Source organism: Falco punctatus (genome assembly GCF_963210335.1).
Source record: "Falco punctatus genome assembly, chromosome: 6".
In the NCBI taxonomy this organism is placed as follows: Eukaryota; Metazoa; Chordata; class Aves; order Falconiformes; family Falconidae; genus Falco; species Falco punctatus.
Window position 1 is genome coordinate 18,293,343 of NC_137585.1, and position 18,268 is coordinate 18,311,610.

Sequence of the window (18,268 nt, forward strand, 5' to 3'; positions counted from 1 at the left end):
AGCATCTGGCCTTGCTTCTATGAGCAGCCTCTTAGTATTGGTGCTTTCCAACAAATCAACCTGCCTACAAGCTACACTTCCAGCACTGAGGGCTGGCAGAGAAGGCTGCCCGGACTCCAGAGCAGACTGGGAAGACAACGTTGTCTCATCCACACGCTCTGGGATTTGTCTTGGAAAGCAAACCCAGCCAAAGGCTATGTGAGCACAAGAGCCAACACTCCCCAATGATAAAAAGAAATACAAGTCAGGTTTGTGGTGGATGTAAAGTGCTGCAGTGAGAGCTTCAGTGATTTACACTAGGAGAGAATCTGCTCTCCTATAGGACTCCACATTGGTGATTCTCTCTCCATTCAACCTTTCCTTCAATGTCTATTCTAAGTCCTACTGATTTCGTCTTTTCACTGAAATTCACATTGAAATAAACGTTCTAAAATTTTTATTGAGAAAAAACATTGCTTTTGGTAACAACAAGCAAATCCTTCCAGACATCATATGAATGGAAATAATGTCTATGAAAACCATGTCAGCAGAAAAACATCCCAAATACTTTAGCATTCATTATGACAAATTCTGTGTGAGAGTGACTGGCCAGATCTTGTCTTCCCCAGTTGAGAGTGCAAAAATAGAAACAGGGAGGGGGCTTCAAAGGCACAAGCTCTTGCTGACCAACCTAGCAACTGGTTTCCTAACTTACCTTCCTGACCTGACTGAAGATTGTTGAATAACCTACCACCCAAGATGGGCAGCATTGGGGTCTCACAAGTCTACACAAATCAGCAGAGGTTAGCAGAGGAATAAAACCCACCAGTCTTCTCAGATAGATTATCTCATTCCCAGCAATCTCCTCCACTGTTTAATGAGAAAATAGATACTAATTAACCTCTCTGCCTTTTTGACATCTATGCTTAACCTGAAGCTTTTGGCCTGTGGCTAAGCCCATAAGGATAATTCTTACACACTCCTATGACCATGTCCTGAATTTGGAGGCTTCCTTTGAAGTTTATGGAATCACATGGCTGCAGATGCTGCTAACAGTGGAAGTTATTTTTTAAGAGACAGGAACAAAAGAAAAAGTGGGAATGTCACAATCTGAGAGACTGCAGAGAATTTTCTGTGTTCTCATTTTTTGCAGCCTTTCAGATTAAATATATAAAATGTATATTTACTTTCCAATCAATATCTGAAAAAATCCAAGAGATGGGATAGTGGTAGAAAAATCTGGGTTAAAACCAACGACTGCAAAGAACAGTTAGTTACCTGAACATGGATTACGCATTTGAAAAACTTTGTGGATGTTACCTTGAAAAAACTTGGGTTACCCATACAAGACACTAAATTGCCTGATCTAGCAAAACATGTGTAAGTTATTCCATTGACTTTGAAGATACTGCTCACATACTTAAACATATGAGGCACGTGGGTATGCTATTCCATATACTGGCAGTACGATTTAGAAGCTCTCATATCAAGTCCTACTGCATCACTATAAGGATGAAAAACAGTCACCCTAATTAAAAGCATTATTTCCTCAAGGACATATATAGCTCTCCCATTTCAAAAACCTAATAATGGAAAGTCAGACAGCTGGTTGTCTTTGCTTGGTACTGCTGGCAGACTCTTCAATACAGTGTTCTTAAGAAGACACCGGGGGGGAAGAACCCAAAAAGCAAACAATCTTTCTGCAGTGGCTTGCCAAGAAAATGAAAATGTGTGAGACAATGTGTTAATGAATATCAGCACATATGGGCAAGCACCGGTGATTTTGGTAAGGCAAAGATTTGCAATTAAAATGCCATTCACAATAGAAATAACTACAACTATCATCAAAATCCCCGTTTAAGGTAGGATATGTAAGAACGCGCATGTAAGATAATGAAACCTTTTCCTCTCCAATTCAACAGTAAACACAATTAGAATTGAAATTTGAGGACACATCAATCAGAAATCCAAATGTATCATTTTAATCCTGGTATCTTCTATCTCTGCTTTATGATAAACACTAATAAAACATGTATTTTTATTTAAGAGAAAGCATCAAACTATGATTTCACAGCATTTCAATTATAAGTTCCCATTTCATCCTCTTAAATTGCTGTAACATGGTGACTTTTATAGAAGTTCTCTGGAAAGTCCTTCCTAATATCTAGCAATTACTTCTGCTGAGGAGGTATCTTACTCACTCCACACCATAGTTAACTGTACCCCCCGGAAACTGTTACAGCTCTCCTTGGTGTTTCCTTCTCCCTTCTCTCAGTTCTCATCTTCCTAACCCGAAATTTCAGCCCACTGTTTCTCATCTCATCAGCAGCAACTGACATTTCTCTTTGAAGCCACTGGTACATTTTGAGACACCTCTAGATCCAGCAGTCCTTTCCTTGGGGCTTAAGCTTCACAGATGTCTTTCTTCCTGCTTTTTGCTGCACTTTGCAGTTAACATTCCATTTTTGGAATTTGGGACTTTTTTGAATACATGGTGGCAAAACCGAGTAGAATACCCCAGCTGAGGCCATAGCCGAGCTTAAATATATCTCTTCATGCATTACACTTATTTAGATAACCCAACACAGCATCTGCTGTTATCTTAATAGTAGGACATTGCCTATTTGTGCTCAGTCACTGACCTAACACCACATGCTTCTTTTCAGCAAAAATGCCACCAAAGAGCCAATAAACTCCCCCATTCTTTTTCATATTCCTCCCCACATGGAGGACTTTACATTTGCTCTTTCTGGGTAGCATTCCATTTAGTTAAAATTTTCGTCATACCTTTGAATTCTAGCACTAATGTGCTTGCAGTGCCACTCTAGCTGGTATTGGCTCTCCATCTGTAGTGGGAAGATAGATGCTTTTTAGTGTGACTGATCTACTGCTATGATTTCGAAAGCTGACTTTAAAATTGGAGCTGTACATATGGTATTTAATTGAAATGAATTAAATTATTTGGGAACGTTCGATTTGACTGCAGAAGACTCTTCCACATAAGTCTCCCTACATAGGTTAGGAATTCTAGATCACTGAGAAGTATGTCTTTGCAGCCAGACTCTGCAACTTTTCAAGGGAAAAATAATCTAAATCTCATCTGTAAAAAGGAAAGGAAAATACAAAATATATTAAATATGGTTTAATATTTTATATACTTTTCTGACTTTAAAATAGATTATTATCCTGTCTACACTGGAAATTAAGGAGAGAGGAGGCAGGTAGGAGAGTAAAAACCATTGATTTAAAAGGGGTCAAAGCATGGCTATAATACCATCAAGCTGTCCTAATCACAGCATGGCTTCGTTACAACTCTACATATTTCTGCTCATCAGCTAATAAATCACAAAAGCCAATCAGAAATTCTGGATTTGTTTTCCTGGCTCTGTCTTTGGCCTGGTGGTAACACTGGGAAGTCCTCTCCATCACTGCACTTTCGCTTCCTTTTCTGTTCAAATGAGGGCAAAAATAGGTGTTCCTCACAGAGAGAAACTAAGGCTTCAGTTGTTAACAAATTTAAAGCTTTTAAAGGAACTTTGTTTTAGAGGAGAGAAAAAAAATTATTAACAAATGGGACACCCAAGCAACCTCCATATACAGAAATGTTTACTGTAGTCTTGCCTCTAAAGAAGCGTTTCCCAGAAAATTTATCCCGTTGCTGTTCGCATAGATGTTCACAGACTCTTGCAGAAGAACACAAAAGGGCAGTTTTGCAGTGTGAATGAAAACAATGAGTCTTATAACTTTGGAGTACTTCTCAATTTAATAATCTAAGACATATTCCAAGACCAGGAATGACAGAAAAACCTCAATGTGAAATATTTAAAATCTAGTGATTAAAAGACTTTACAGGGAAAGATCTTCCCATCACCTGACTCCTAAAGAAAGGACAAGATCAACAAGAGGGATTTTCCTTCAATAACTTATTTTATGTGTAGGAGTTTTTGGGTGGGGTTTTTTTTTTCCCCTGATCTTTTACAATTACCAAATTAAAATGTAACTACCTAGGAAGAGAATACAGAATATACAGTTTTTACATGGAGACAGCGTCAAGAGGAATTCTCATGTACCATTTTCATGAGTGTCAGCAACAGGCTTTATATTGTACATTTGTTTAATCAAAGATCAAGGAAGCTTTTATCAAATTAAATAATTGCCTCAGTTCCATGCTTTTATTCTTAACGGCTTAAGTCAATTGGATTCAAAGATGTTTTCAGGACTGAATCCAGGAAAGATTATTAGCTGGCTCTAAGATGCAGGGAGAACTGGAAAGCAAATGTAATCCCACTCAAATTTTGTGGGAACCTAATAAACAACAGCGATATTTAACTGACATTTCAAAGCTCAGAGGCAGAATCATTGCGTTTGTTAGCCTTTAGTCTCATTCCTTCATTTTGCTTAAGTGCAGGAAACTGGATGCAGCAAAATCTTGTCAAACATCACAGAGATCAAGTAAGTGAATTAATTTACTGAAAAAAAACCTGTTCACATTCAGTGATGGAAGTTCATTCTGAGCCACAAAGTGCAATGGCTGATCCTAAATCGGGTTATCCAAGTTTCAGTCAGACTGTTTCCATTGGCATTATTATACAACTGTTGAGACGCTCCACTATAAAGGCTTTAAAAATCCACACTCCCAAGAATGAAGATTGATACCACCTCAACTAACCCTTCACCTACTGCTGTGTTCAAAGCAACGCGTCATGCTCGAGTAGTTCCTGCAGTAGCAGGGACACACATCACCTACCCTCTAACCCTGCCTCTGACAGCACAGATATTTCACAATAAATCAAATTATGGTAACCTCCAAAGCCCTAAACACATACAGGAATGACCCGGTCCTCATCCAAGCGGACTTCGGTGGAGAGGGGGAAAGATACCAAGCAGGGCAGCCCAGCTCTGCCCTGGAGGCCAGCTCGGCAGCCTCTGCACGCACAGAGCTCCCATGCTCAGGGACTTGCATGGTGCTGCAGCAGGCACAGAGGAGAGAGTCGGAGGTGGGGAAGGGCACCTTGGCTCTTTGCTTCAGCAGAAGGGCTCTCCTCTCCTGCTAGACCAGCAGCATCAGTCCCCGCTCTGCCCCGGCTGACATGCTTTGCAGCATGGAGGGCTCAGGTAGAAGAGGAGTCTGAGCTCTCCCTTCAGAGGCGAGGCAGAGGCAGGGAGGGGTTTCTCCAAGGCAAGGAGCAGATCTAATTACTCATCATACAGCAGGGGTTGTGACCCCAAGTCCCCCTTTGCTATCTGCTCCTCAAGCCGAGAGCAGCCGCAGAGCTGCCTGCTCTCCCCAGAGAGCATCACGCCTTCCTTCCAGCACCGTCAGTGCTGGGAAAATAGAGCACCCTGCGAGGAGGAGGGGGGAAAGCTTCACACAATTCAACCAGTTATTGGCTTACATCTCAAAGACAGTGTTGGAAAGTTGTATACCTCCACAGCTTCTGTCAGTTATACTAATGCTGAATTATGGCGTATAAAGAATGCTACCATAGTTGTCGTGCCATATTCTGAGATGATTTCTACACAAGTCAGAAACACTCACACAGCTTGTGGATAATATACTCGCCAAGAAACATCAGTCAATCTGAAACTTACTGAATCCCTGGAAACCACCTATTTCGACTATTATATCCACATTAATGGTGATATATATGTGCATGGGTTAGACAGAGTAAGCAGACACGACGCCTAGAAAGGAGGATTGCTGTAAACAGCATTTGTATGCAGAATTAATTAAAAGTTTAGGCAGAGAGTAGTATTATATAACATTTGCAATATTTGTTGAAGATGGTAAGAAATTGCTAGAATTTGCTTCTCTTAAACAGCCCAGAGCCAGTGACTTCAGAAACACGATAACCACATCCCAATTAGTAACTCTTTGCCTTTCTTCATCAAAAATCTTACACCACTGTTGGAAAGTCATCACTACCTATTTAAGCATTTTTATGTTCACACATGATCCACCGGCTAGTCCCTCTCCACAGCTGTAGACAAGCGTTCAGAATATAGAAACAATCAGCGTAAATTACGTAACCTTGATTTTTCCCAGTCTAATAATGGCTGTGGGCACATCGCAGGTCTCACTACTGCACTGCCGCTTTTCTAGCGGGGACTTGCAGCAGCTACTCATGGAAAGAAAGTAAAAGTCAGGACAAATATAGAATAATCTTCTGCCTACAAAGTGGTTCCCTATAGATAAGGCCAAGCTGTCTAGGGTGGTAGGGGAATGAACTGGAAATATCAAAGATACCAACCTTTTTGCAGATCCTCAACAGTACTGGGGGGCAGAGGGTGGGAGAGGTCGCAGTGGCCCCAGGAGTAGCAACATTTCAATCCCAATTGCAACCTCAAACCAGGGTTTGACAGAGAAGTATGTTTTGAATACAAAGTGGAAATAGGAGTTTTACACAGACTCAAAGGACTATGAGTTCCAATATTAAGTGAACGGGGAGGCCCATGAAGTATTTCAGACACACACACACAAAAAAAAAAAAACTGGGGTGGTCATCATGTGTCCCCTCAGTCAGCCAGGGCAATGTCTATCATAATACTTCTATTGTCAGTACTACTGTTCCATATGAAGCAAAGTTCGGGTAGGAAATTTCTCATCATTTTTCAAATCCAAATGAGAACTGAGCATGACATTTTACAAGTGTAAACTGTGCTGCCTGCACAGTCACATCTCCTGCTGAGAACAGAGCAGGAACTTGATCAATAAGTTTTGCAAAAGGCAACATTTAGAAGGTATCTCTAAAGTCAGCGTACTCCCAGATTAAAATCTGGACTCTCCCATCCTAAGGCTGTAAGTCATAGAATGGTTTGGGCTGGAAGTGACCTTAAAGATCACCTAGTTCCAACCCCCCCTCTGCCATGGCCAGGACACCTTTCACTAGACCAGGTTGCTCAAAAGCTCCATCCAACCTGGCCTTGAACACTTCCAGGGACGAAGCATCTACAACTTCTCTGGGCTACCTGTTCCATTGCCTCACCACCGCCACAGTAAAGACTTTTTTCCCAATACCTAATCTAAATCCACCTTCTTTCAGTTTAAAGCCCTTCCCCCATGTCCTATCATGACATGTCTTCATAAAAAGTCCTTCTCCAGCTTTCTTGTAGGCCCCCTTTAGGTACTGGAAGGCCACTATAAGGTCTCCCCAGAGCCTTCTTGTCTCCAGGCTGAACAACCCCAACTCCCTCAGCTTGTCAGTGGTAGCTCAGATATTACTCTGCAATAATTAGTGCCAACAATTTAGTTTTCTAAAAGCAATAATTCTGGTTTTACAATAACACAGAAAATTGCCTCCAATGTCCCTGGTATGAAAACTTTGCCCTATCATAAATTATCTGATAAGGATAAATCTTTTAGAAGCCATGAATGGTGTTGCAGGACCAATTCACTAGATCTGCCATAAAATACTTGAGAGATAATTGAGATGTCAAGCCTCATCAATATCAACCTACTTAAAGTAAGGACAAGAGGTCAGGAGAAGAATGATAATGAATAATACCATTATGTGAAGCTGGTTAACTTATATCTTAGAAACAGATACATATCAGTCACCAATCTGAATGTCCTTGAATTTCATGAAAGTCTGGACTTACAAGCAGCCTTAATTGCTTAAAAATCTTATTTCCATATAATCAATATCTATGTTGACAAAATAGAAAAAAAGACTGCTACTCTAACTTTCAAGATTTAACCTTTTTTCCAACTCTAACAACACACAGGAGGTAAAATTATGAGTTTGGACAGCATACAGGAAACACCAGTAAAATGTTATTTGAAAAAAATTTAAAAAGTCTCTTCCTGACCAGGCAAAGGAAGCAATGCATCAGACCTCTCAAAACCTCCAAGCCTCAGAGGTTTCTGCCAATTTTCAGTGCCATGAATTTGTTCTCTGTGTCATTCTCAGTTACTGGTTGTATATCTCCACCTAATCAATACACATGCATATGTATCCCACAGTACTTTCTCATCAAAGGTCTTGCATCCGAGTTTTTTATCCACTCACTTTGAAAACTGACATTGAACACAACCCTGTTTCCTGTTCCCCATCTATTCCTTCTTCCCTTTCTCTTTTTTCATATCCCTCTCCCTTCACTCCTCCTTGTGATATCCCGCTCTCACAAAGTAGCATCTCACTCTCTCCATCTGCTTCTTCAACCATCTGCTCGCTCCTTCCCTTCCCTCTTGCTGGATAACTCCGCAGCCTCTCTAGTGTAGCTCCACAGTCTCCCTATAGCATCACTAAAACTCTTTTTCCTTTTCCTTTTCTGTTCAAAACCACTAAGTGCAGTGAGCTTTCCACTCTAGGCCTTAATGGAGGGCAGGGTGCAAAATAAATATCCATCAGTTTAATAATCCTCTCCCTTGATAACTGTAAAATCCTTTGTAAGCTTCCTGTTTCCAAAATGCCATGGCCAAACTGATCTTTCCTTGATGGGATGCTCTGGCCATTTCATCCCACTTCTTAGATCAATCTCATCAGCTATCTACATCCCACAAGATTTTCAGAATCCCCATATTCAGGTCCGCTGCCCTGAGCAGTCCCCTCTTCTCACCAGGCACCTGGTGCCATCCTCTGCCAGTTCTGCTTGGTTTGCTTTGATCTGATCCCACAAGCATTTCTGTGCCTTCTACTATTCAGACACTCTGCCTGGAATCAGCTCTTGAAGCTGATTACTACTCCATTTCCCTCTTGCTCGCCCTCTCTTTTCTACTTTGTCAAAGACTGTCATCTTTTCCACACACAAAACTAGAGAACCCTTCAATTACTGATAGAGAGGAAAAATATTACATTTAAATACCATCAAACACCCATTTCCAAGTCTGTGCCTTTCTTCTTCCTAAAACACCTGGCTTTCTATTATTCATTTTATTTCCTTGTTTTGCTTCCTTTCGCAGTCCTTCACCTCCCAGTACCCACATTATACATTTCTTTATGCCTAATCATTTCCTGTTCATCATCTTGGTTTATGCCTTTTCTCCTGTGTTTTCCAGTGAACATGGCAGGTTTCTACCAGACCTTGTTCTGCCCGAGAACAGCCTACCTCATTCCAGGCGATAAACAAATAACACAACACTTAAAATTCAGCAAGGCAAAAATCAGAGAGATGGCTTTGACTTTTCTTTTTTTTCTCCCTCTTCCCCTCTCTCATCAGCTACTGACATTTGTAAAATTTCAACCAACTCTAATAAACAACCAAAAGTTGTCCCAGTTTCCTCAGAAAGCGAGGCTTGTATGACCACAACCTGCCAATCAGTTCCATCCTGACCACATTCGTACCCGTAAGTCAATATCAAACAACTAATACAACGACAGTAAGGACCCAGAGGTTATCAGTAGTGAAGCAAAGAGAAACTCAAATTAGCATCTTCATTAACTGTGGGATGCAGCAGCCAGCTGGCCTGACCAGCAGAGTAGCAGGGCCACCCATCGGTACGTGCCTGGCTTGGGAGCAGCCAAAGCACCTCTGGCCTGTGCCCAGCGCACAGTCAAGGGAGGGAGCTGGAAGCACTGAGGAGAGTCTGGTAGACAAAATAACTCTATAATAGCCAGCCTCCCTTAGTTTCCCTGCTTACAGTGAAAGCACCAGGGGTTTAGTCTTGAATCATTTCACCCAACACCAAAACATTGCCTGTATCATCTTTTCCAGATCCTTTTCCAGGATCAGAGAGCTGTTAAGAACGTAACACCAATGCACCAACATTTACAACACAGAAGTAGTATTTTTCTTTTTGTTTCCCCCAACCAGAGAAGGAACAATGTGCTCTCTACCTTTTCTGAATGATACTGGGATTGGCAGTCACCAGCTGGGTTTTCAATCCAACGTCCTTGCTGTATTCACTGGACAGAGGAGGAAGGTTGCACCTGTGCACAGGAAGACAGTCAAGATTTTAAATGACATTCAGGACTGACAGGCTTCAACCTCAGTCTTTTCTAATTTGCAAGTTTTCAGGTGGGCTGTTGTTTGGTTGGTTGTTTGGATTTAAAAAAAAAAAAAAAAAAAAAGCAAGCTGTCCAAAAATGTAAAAGTGCTGTATAAATACTAGACCAAGCTACAGAAGTTCCCCTGTACTGCACCTATAATTGCAATAGGACATTTTTGTTCCACATTGTGGGGAAATGTAGAAATAAAACCTTTTGCAGGGATAACTTTAACTCCTAAGCAAAAACAGACAGAGGACTAGCTATTCCAACAGGCTGCGAGGCTGTGGAAGAGGCTGTTTTTATCTATAGCAAATACTTCTTTTTCCAAACTCTTTTGAAGTTCTGTTTTTCACTCTGTTCTGTCTTGTTTACCAGCATCAGGCTCCAGAGCGTTACCACTCTGCTATTACAAGCATTCCACATCTTGCAAACAATGGGCAACTGGTTTTTTTAATAATACATTGCAGGGTATCTTCAGCACACAGAACATACCAAGAAAACACAGAGAAAAATTTTAAGTGACTATTTAAATATGTGCATCTCAGTTCTGCTCACAGACTTGTTCTGGTGGGCCAGGTGATAACGTAATAAAGAGAAAGTGACTGAGAAAATTTACTTTGGAAAGCCAAAACTCCAGAAAATGGAAGTAGAGAGAAACTTCCAGACAACTAACAGCCCTAAACGCTCCATAGTCAACACCTAGGAGAAGGAGGAAAGTGCTGTAGATAAAGATTTAAATACATTCAAATAGTATCCAAGCCTATGCACTGCTCCAAAAATTGCAGTCAGGAGAAATCTACTAAATATATAGAGATTACATCAAAAACTGGTTTCAAAACATTTTTCATTTCAAATTTGTCCAACATTTAAAATCAAAGATTTGAACAATATTTTTAATGCTTAAAAGGCAAAAATGATACCACGATTCTCAGAGAGAAGTAGAATTTGGATTTTTTTCAGAAAAAGGCTTTTATTTTTTTTATGTTTTGGGGTTTGCGGGTTTTGTTGGGCTTTTTTTTTAAAAACTAAGAAAGTTAAAAAAAAAAGTTTGGGCTCTACCATAACCTAATTGCCCTCCAATTCCATCCAACCATGGAATGAAGACATCCCCATTTGCACATGCTGGTTTCAGTGGTTTTCTGCAGCGCGCTGGAAAAGCACGGCATGGAGACAGAGCACACAAGGTAAGGAAAGACGAGGGGCACGCTGGAGTGACAGCTCCTGCTCTTCCTGCTCCCACCTAGAGCATGTGCTGAGCAAACACCAACCCTAAAGAAGGGGTCCAGCAGCCCCTGGTTGCTTTAAGCTCTGCAGACAACCACCTCCAGAGAGGACGAGGCCCCAGCACTGGAAGAGGGCAGGCAGAGGCACAGAGAGTTTTTTATGTTCATGACTTCTCGTCTCATTACCAGGGAGACATGGCTTCCTTTGCTGTGCGTCACACCTGTGAAGGGCTATGTCATTTTTCTCACCGTCTTCTGTATTAAACTCTCTGTAGCACTCCACTTCTGCAGGCATCCTCCAGGCAGCTGACATCAGTCATGAAACACTTGAGGCCAACAACGAGTTGCTTATCTGACTTTTTTTATCTTAATAATTCAGAGGCCCATTTCCTGCACTGGTTAGAGGCAGGAGCTGGGGAAGCGAGCTATGGTTCCGTTTTTATTGCAGTTTCCAGGGGCTACTGCAGAAACTGTCAGGCTGTTGTTGCATTACACATTGCCATATGCTTCCGCCGTGCTGGGAAAACCAGCCTTGTCACAAGGGATGTCCTTTATTCCACAGCAGTCACTGCCTCTGTTGGCATTTTCATTGACCTCTGCAGTGTTTGGAGAAGGGATCCAGGCACTTGTGTCAGTGCAGTGCAGCAAGCAAGGATGTGCAAATTTCCGGCTGCACCTCCATGTGTTACAGTTTTGTGCAATGTTAGTGCCCAGTGAGGGCACTTGTGTGCACATGGTATACTCTCTGCAATTTTTCTTAATGCAAAACATCCCACATTCCCTAGGAAAAAAACACAGTAATGTTATATCTGCATGCATTTGCATGCAAATACCAGCTCTCAAAACCATTTTCTTAAACTCATGCCATCAGGAAATGCTAAGGAGAAAGACAGTGAAGTCCCACCTGTAGGGAACACAGATGAATTCAATTACATTCACTGAGAAAAATAAAATTTCTAGGGACATTTTCTCCCTTTCATGACTCTACTTGTTAAGATGCACACAATGTATTGAGATGTCAGTTAGGAAACAGCTTTTAGCTTGGTCTACCACAATTTAAGAGAAGCTAAACAACTTAAAAAGAAGCCAGAAAAGAGGAATCAAAATAAGAGGTTTCAGAAAACACAAATCATTGAGAAGAAAAACAAAGCCAAAAACTGGAAGCATAGAGGAAGTTTAATTCCCAGACATGAAGAATGATAACGCTTAAAAAAAAATTGAGAAAGGTTTACATGAAACAAAATTAAATAAGTAAATAGACAGATAAATGAATAAACACAGCAATAGGTTGCTTCCTGAACCTGCACTTGGTAGAATGCAAATTAATGAGACTAATACTATTTGGAGAGGTTGTAGAAATGCTTTCAGTAGCAGTTTTCAATGGCAGGTCAAACAAATATTTGTGAAGCAAGACATATAGGTGATTTGCCTCAGGCCTAGGTGACCCCTGGCAGACTACAGTTAAATGCTCTCAGATTTGAATAAACACAAACTCACAGGGCAAGTTTTTAAGATGCCATTGTGGGATGAAGTTTATTTAAAAGCACTATGAAAGACGAAGGTGTCTCCCTAGTTTTTATCATCTTACATCTCAACAATGAAATTTCTTTCACATGTCCCAGATGTAGTGTTTAAACACATCTAATTCTTTTCGTCAGTAAGTCTCATTCCTACCTTGTTCTGCATGAAATACAAAAAAATGGTCTGAGCATCCAGAAGAAACTCTGCAAGAAATCAGTTGGTCAACAAAAACTTCTTGGCCTTTCAGATCATTTTCTTGAACAGGTCAGCAGAGTGGCGAGTGTTGTGCAGGTGAGGAACACACCAAGAAGCAAAAGACTCATCCTAAGAAACATCTTTTTAGTTATCTTACTCTTGCTCCGGGTACTAAGGAGTAAGTATGCGAGTGTGCAGGAAAGAAGGAAGTACCAGGACAGTGTTTCAGGCCAGTATTCTTTACATGAGCCTAACTGGAAAAGTCTTCATATATAGAACATCAATATGACTTAGACCCAGCCTGTAGTTAGGGGAAAAAAAAATTATCAACAAGCTCAGTGGTCTGTGTGCGCCTTTACGACATCTGGGACCTTACAACTCAATAGGTAGAAAGAGCTGCAAGGGTAAAACAAGAGGGATCCCTCAAGCCTCACTGGGCAGAAATGGCTCTTCTGGGTTTGGCTCAGACAGCAGTCCATGGCCCACAGGTGGAGAGAATCCAGGCAACTTGCCTGACACACATGCACTTGGTAGATGCTATACGACTATCTACCTATTTTAGAATGTTATATAAGCACATATACTAAACCCTAGGGAGTAATACGAATTGAACATGCAAATGCAAACATTCATTTTTGTTCCTTTGTGGCACCTTGGCCAACGTCAAGACAGTAATTGCATAATGCAGCTGAAAGCCACGTTTCTCTGGACTTGTCTACAAACCTCAAAGTGCCACCATATTTAACCTCCTCAACTCCACCTGGGCTGGTATGGCTAGATGGCACAGCAGTGTGATTAAAGGAAAACAACTTGGCCTCCCTAAACCAGGACAGCTACTAGTCAACTTGAAATAGTGACAAGTTGCTTCTAGTTTTGGAATAAATTCACCAGCAAACTGCTGAAAGAAGTCCCCACAATCCCCTGCTATTTTGCAGAGAGAAACCCTCTCTCTGGGAGACACACAAACCACAGCAAAGCCATGGAAAGCGGTTGGAGGAATGGGAGAATCATGAGATGTAGAAATATGTCTTCAAAAACTAATGCCAAGAAAATGTGTCTCTTCTGTCAAATCCAGACAAAAATATTGCTTAGGGTTTAATGCCCAACACTTGTCTCTTGAAATAAATGTTAGCAGGAAGGGAGGGGGGAATTTTTTTTTTTTCTTAGAAATAAGGATTACAACTTTGAAAACCAGCCAGGTATCAGAAGAGCCCGTTATAACCGCAGTACCTAAATATGTAGACCATATGCCACGCACCTTTTTCATTGCAGTTGCCTTAGGGGCTGAGAACTGCTGCTCTTTTAATCTCTGTGTTGGTATAACTGTGTTTGTAGAAGATGCTCAGCAATGAGAGGAGTTTAAACTCATTAATTAACCTTAGTGATTACAAGATATCAGAGAAGATGACTGCAATCATATGATAGAGCTCATGGAAATACATGTAAATTAAATTAAAAAAATGTCAATGGAAGAAAAGAACAAGGGCAAAACCTGGGATGAAGTTTCACACTGTGGATACACTTGAAAGATATTACAGAAATTACTTTAAAAAAATGAAAGATGTTATGCAAGTCACTATTGTGTTCTTTCTTTCTCAGCTCTCAGATTATAGAAATCAGATTTAGAAAAGATCAACTAAATCCTGTCTTCTGCCTGCTATAAAAATATTTTCTCCCAGTGGTGTATTAGTTTCTAACCCAAAAGAACTGAAACATTTTCCATGAATATGACTGCACATCACTAATACAATGCAGCCTGCAGGCAGCTGCTGGGATTTTTACAGGATTCTCCCTATCACTTATTTCCAATTCAAAATAAGTTTGTACAGATAATGGTTGCGTTACCCTCCCTGGAGAGAAAAGGATTTTTCTGATCAAGCTACAACTGCTGCATCTTTTTTTTAAAAAAAAGTTTGTATTGTTTTTGTAACTGATTGCTCCTGCAGCATTTCAATTTCCCATTGCATCTAGATAATATTACCATGGTATATACCCGGCAGTTTCTTATATTTAGTCTGTGGAACACCTAAAGAGTTTTGCAGTAATGGCAATCAGCACGCTGCCTCTCTCCCCCTGTGCCTTACATCATCTCTTTTGTGAATGCTCTGAGCATATGTTTCCCTCTGCCTTTAGTTCGTTGTATTTCTTTGCTTTAATGTTGAAGGCATTTTTGGTCTTCGAGGTGCAAACCAGAAATTACAGTAATATTGTTTGGTTTGCAGCAATTTGCATGGCTTCATAATAAGCCATCAGGATCTAATAAGGAGACTTGCTAAAGTCTTCTTGCTAAAGTGGGTGTTCATTATGCATCCATCTCAAAACCCAAAGAAACTCAATTTCTCATCTCTTGGGAGCATTCCCTCAGTTTCTCCCCCAGAATGTTTTTCTTCTTCATGCTTAACAGGGAGGAACTAATTTCTGCCTTTCTTCCTTAAAGAATGCAGACCTAGAAAGTGTCAAATTCAATCACGAAAGCAGTAGCTGGTTCAACATCCCTCTTGACAGGTTCTTATAACTTCAGAAAGACTGGAGGGAAAGGAAATGCGAGGAACCCCAAATCAAGGAAAGAGGTTCAGCCTTTCCTCAGACAGTCAACCAGAAATCAACCTTCAGGGAAGACAAACACAGGAACGTTTTAGCTTGTTCCAACCTATTTCTTAAGCCTTGCCTCATAAATCAGTACCTACTCGTCTTGAATTCAGTGGGTTCCATATGACAGCATTTAGTGTTCCAGAGGACAGAACCCAGTGCAGGATGAGACCCTGCCTAACACTGCATAACTAAAGAGAAAAGCAGCTCTTCAGTACCTCTCTGTGACACGGCACAATCTGTCACAACCTTAACCCATCCACCTGCAGGTTGTCCCCACACTACACCCATTTGCAGAAGCCAGTCAGAACTCTCTTTTTTGCCTCTCCTCACACTTTTACCCAAATTGCTTGTGTAAAGCACCCTGCAAAGGGCAGGAGGGGAACAACAAATTATAGTTGATTAATCACAACTGAATAGCTTTGAAAAGTCCACAACTTAGCAGGGGGAAGGGGAGACAATGTGTCATTGAGGTTTCTGTCTTACCGCATGACAAAATCTGCTTGATCTATTTGTTTGCCGCAGCCGCTCCTTTTCAGGATCCCACCGTTTCCCACCACGGAGCATTTCTTCAGTGGCAGCTGGAAGGGAGTAGCCTAGCAACACAAAACAAGGACCGGTTTTACAGAGGAGAACACACACATCTTTGTAGCAGCCGATCCTTGAGAACCCAGGGAGCTGGCAGGGCTCAAAGTGATGAAAGAAAAGGGAGAACTAGGAGCTAGGGGGAAAAAAAAAAGTACAGAAATTAGCTGGTAAATAGATGTGGGATAGGTCTTATCTCTACACCCCAAAACAGGATGCAACAAATGTGATAAAGAAGATAGTGATATTTCTGCAAAACCAAAATCACCGAGTCCTGATGCAGATACTGACCAAGCCAGGCAGTCAGTGACCTTCTAGCCAAGCTGGAAGGACACAGGGGAAGACAGACAACCAGGGGGGGAAAGAAAGAAAAAAAACAAAAAACAACCAACCAAAAACCTAACATGAAATTGACCTTCCTTAACTGATATACAAAAGACAGCTCTGGGGAAGACCAGAAGGAAGGAACATGAACTAGGCGATGACAGAAGGGCACTGGGAATCAGGAGTCACCCTGGCTCCCTCCATGGTTTTGTTGCTGGGACAGGTCACTCTGACGCCTGAGGCAAAGGTATGTAGAGCTTGACAGCAGCTGCTTAAACACTCAGCTGCCCAAACACAGCGTAAATTAAAATTAGAAAGGAACCATTTTAACTAAGGAGCTCTTGTAGTGCTTAGCAGGTTATAGAAGTGCAAGGTCAAATTGTTATGCTATCCTATGCATCAAGCACTGTAACAAATCAGATCTGTATAGTCATCTTCATGCAAGAGGATCTCAAAACTATGGGTGGGACATCTTCCTGTCATCCCCAAGTCATTCACCTTTAGTGAGGCTGGGACAATTATTTAAACAGGACACAATGCATCAGTGCAGCCCAGCACAGTAAAAAAAAAAAAAAAAAAAAAAAAGTGGTGAAAAGACATGTGAATTTAAAGCAGTGTGATTTAGTTACAAAATGGAATTTGTCTACATTACAAGACTTAATATTCTCCTTATGCAAAAAAAAAAAAACAAACATGTGTGGGGATTCTTCATTTATCAAACTTGTCAAAACCTGACTTTGCAGTAGAGACAGAAGTTACTGCACAGGCCTCCGAGAACACAGATGCCAGGGCGACAGGATGCAGCATTGCATAACAGTTCTCCTCTCCGGGAGGACAAGGTAGAATGGCAGCAGCACTCACCCTCACTTACATGTACAAAGCAAAGTCTAACATTGCATTGTGTGTTCACGGTCCAGAAAACAGACCCAACATTACAGCACAAACCCTGTATTTCTTTTCTTTCTTAGATTTATTTCCTTTATCTTCTTTTCTCAGCAAACTAGATTCCATTCAGCTAGTATGAACCCACAACCTGCTTTCTAATGAAAAACATTACAGCATTTTGATTATCCTAACTCTGGATTAAGATATGCTAATGCAGAAAAATAAATTTTAGCTTCCTGAGGCCCAGCCACCATTAGGAACTCAGTGATAGCACAGAAGAGCTAAGCATGCAGCTGCATTCTTGTCCTGCGTCTTCCTTCTCAAGAACATTTTTTAATTTACACAGTTATTAAACTAGGAGTATATCTTGAAATTTAAAGGACATCTCATCTCTGAGGTGACCCTGACCAAATGAGAGCTCACATATCCACTAAAAGCCCGGGGAGGGGGATAGAAATCAGAGGAAACATAGGAGAGATGTGTTTTATAAATAAAGAGTACCTTTTTTATTCAAGATATATCAAAGCTCCTTCCAAGACAGCTAGTTACATAAAGGCAAGGTTGTGACAAATCATGGACAAAGGCAGCAGCCATTAACATTAACTGTAGTGTTTAAGAGCTGTGGACAGTCACATAAATTCTGTGGCTTTAGTGCATGTCGAGTTGCTTTAGACCCCCAAAATAAACATTTAGGAGTTCCTAAATGCTTTGAAATTCTGTGAGTTACAGACAGCCTTTTTTTTGAGACCTTCAAGCCTATTGCTGGAGAGCACTTGCAGCCCTTCAAGGGAGGCTTATATCCTGTTATGCTCAAAGATGATAAAATTAGTTGTCACTTGCATGTATACTTTTGTTTCCAAAAGCACAGGAATCTTTGAAACTCTTGTCCTTCAGAGAGTCCAAGAAACAAACAAACAAGATCAGGGTTGCCAGGGTGATTTGAGGGAGCCAAAGAAAAGCAGAAGGGGCGGATAAGATCACCACGGTGTTTGTCCCCTTGCCTAACCTGCGAAGAAATCTACTCACTCTATGGACGTA

General features: G+C 41.0%; 1 protein-coding gene across 2 annotated transcripts in view; it reads right to left on the reverse strand.

Moving 5' to 3' along the window:
- Positions 1-18,268, reverse strand: part of ST8SIA1 (ST8 alpha-N-acetyl-neuraminide alpha-2,8-sialyltransferase 1) — a 142,174-nt gene that overhangs the window by 56,713 nt on the left and 67,193 nt on the right. For both annotated transcript variants that reach the window (XM_080392203.1, XM_080392204.1), the window contains exons 3-4: positions 15,923-16,032; positions 9,756-9,848 (exon numbers count right to left, since the gene is read on the reverse strand). In XM_080392203.1, coding sequence (XP_080248329.1) covers positions 9,756-9,848; positions 15,923-16,032 — 203 coding nt within the window. The remainder of the gene's footprint in view (positions 1-9,755; positions 9,849-15,922; positions 16,033-18,268) is intronic.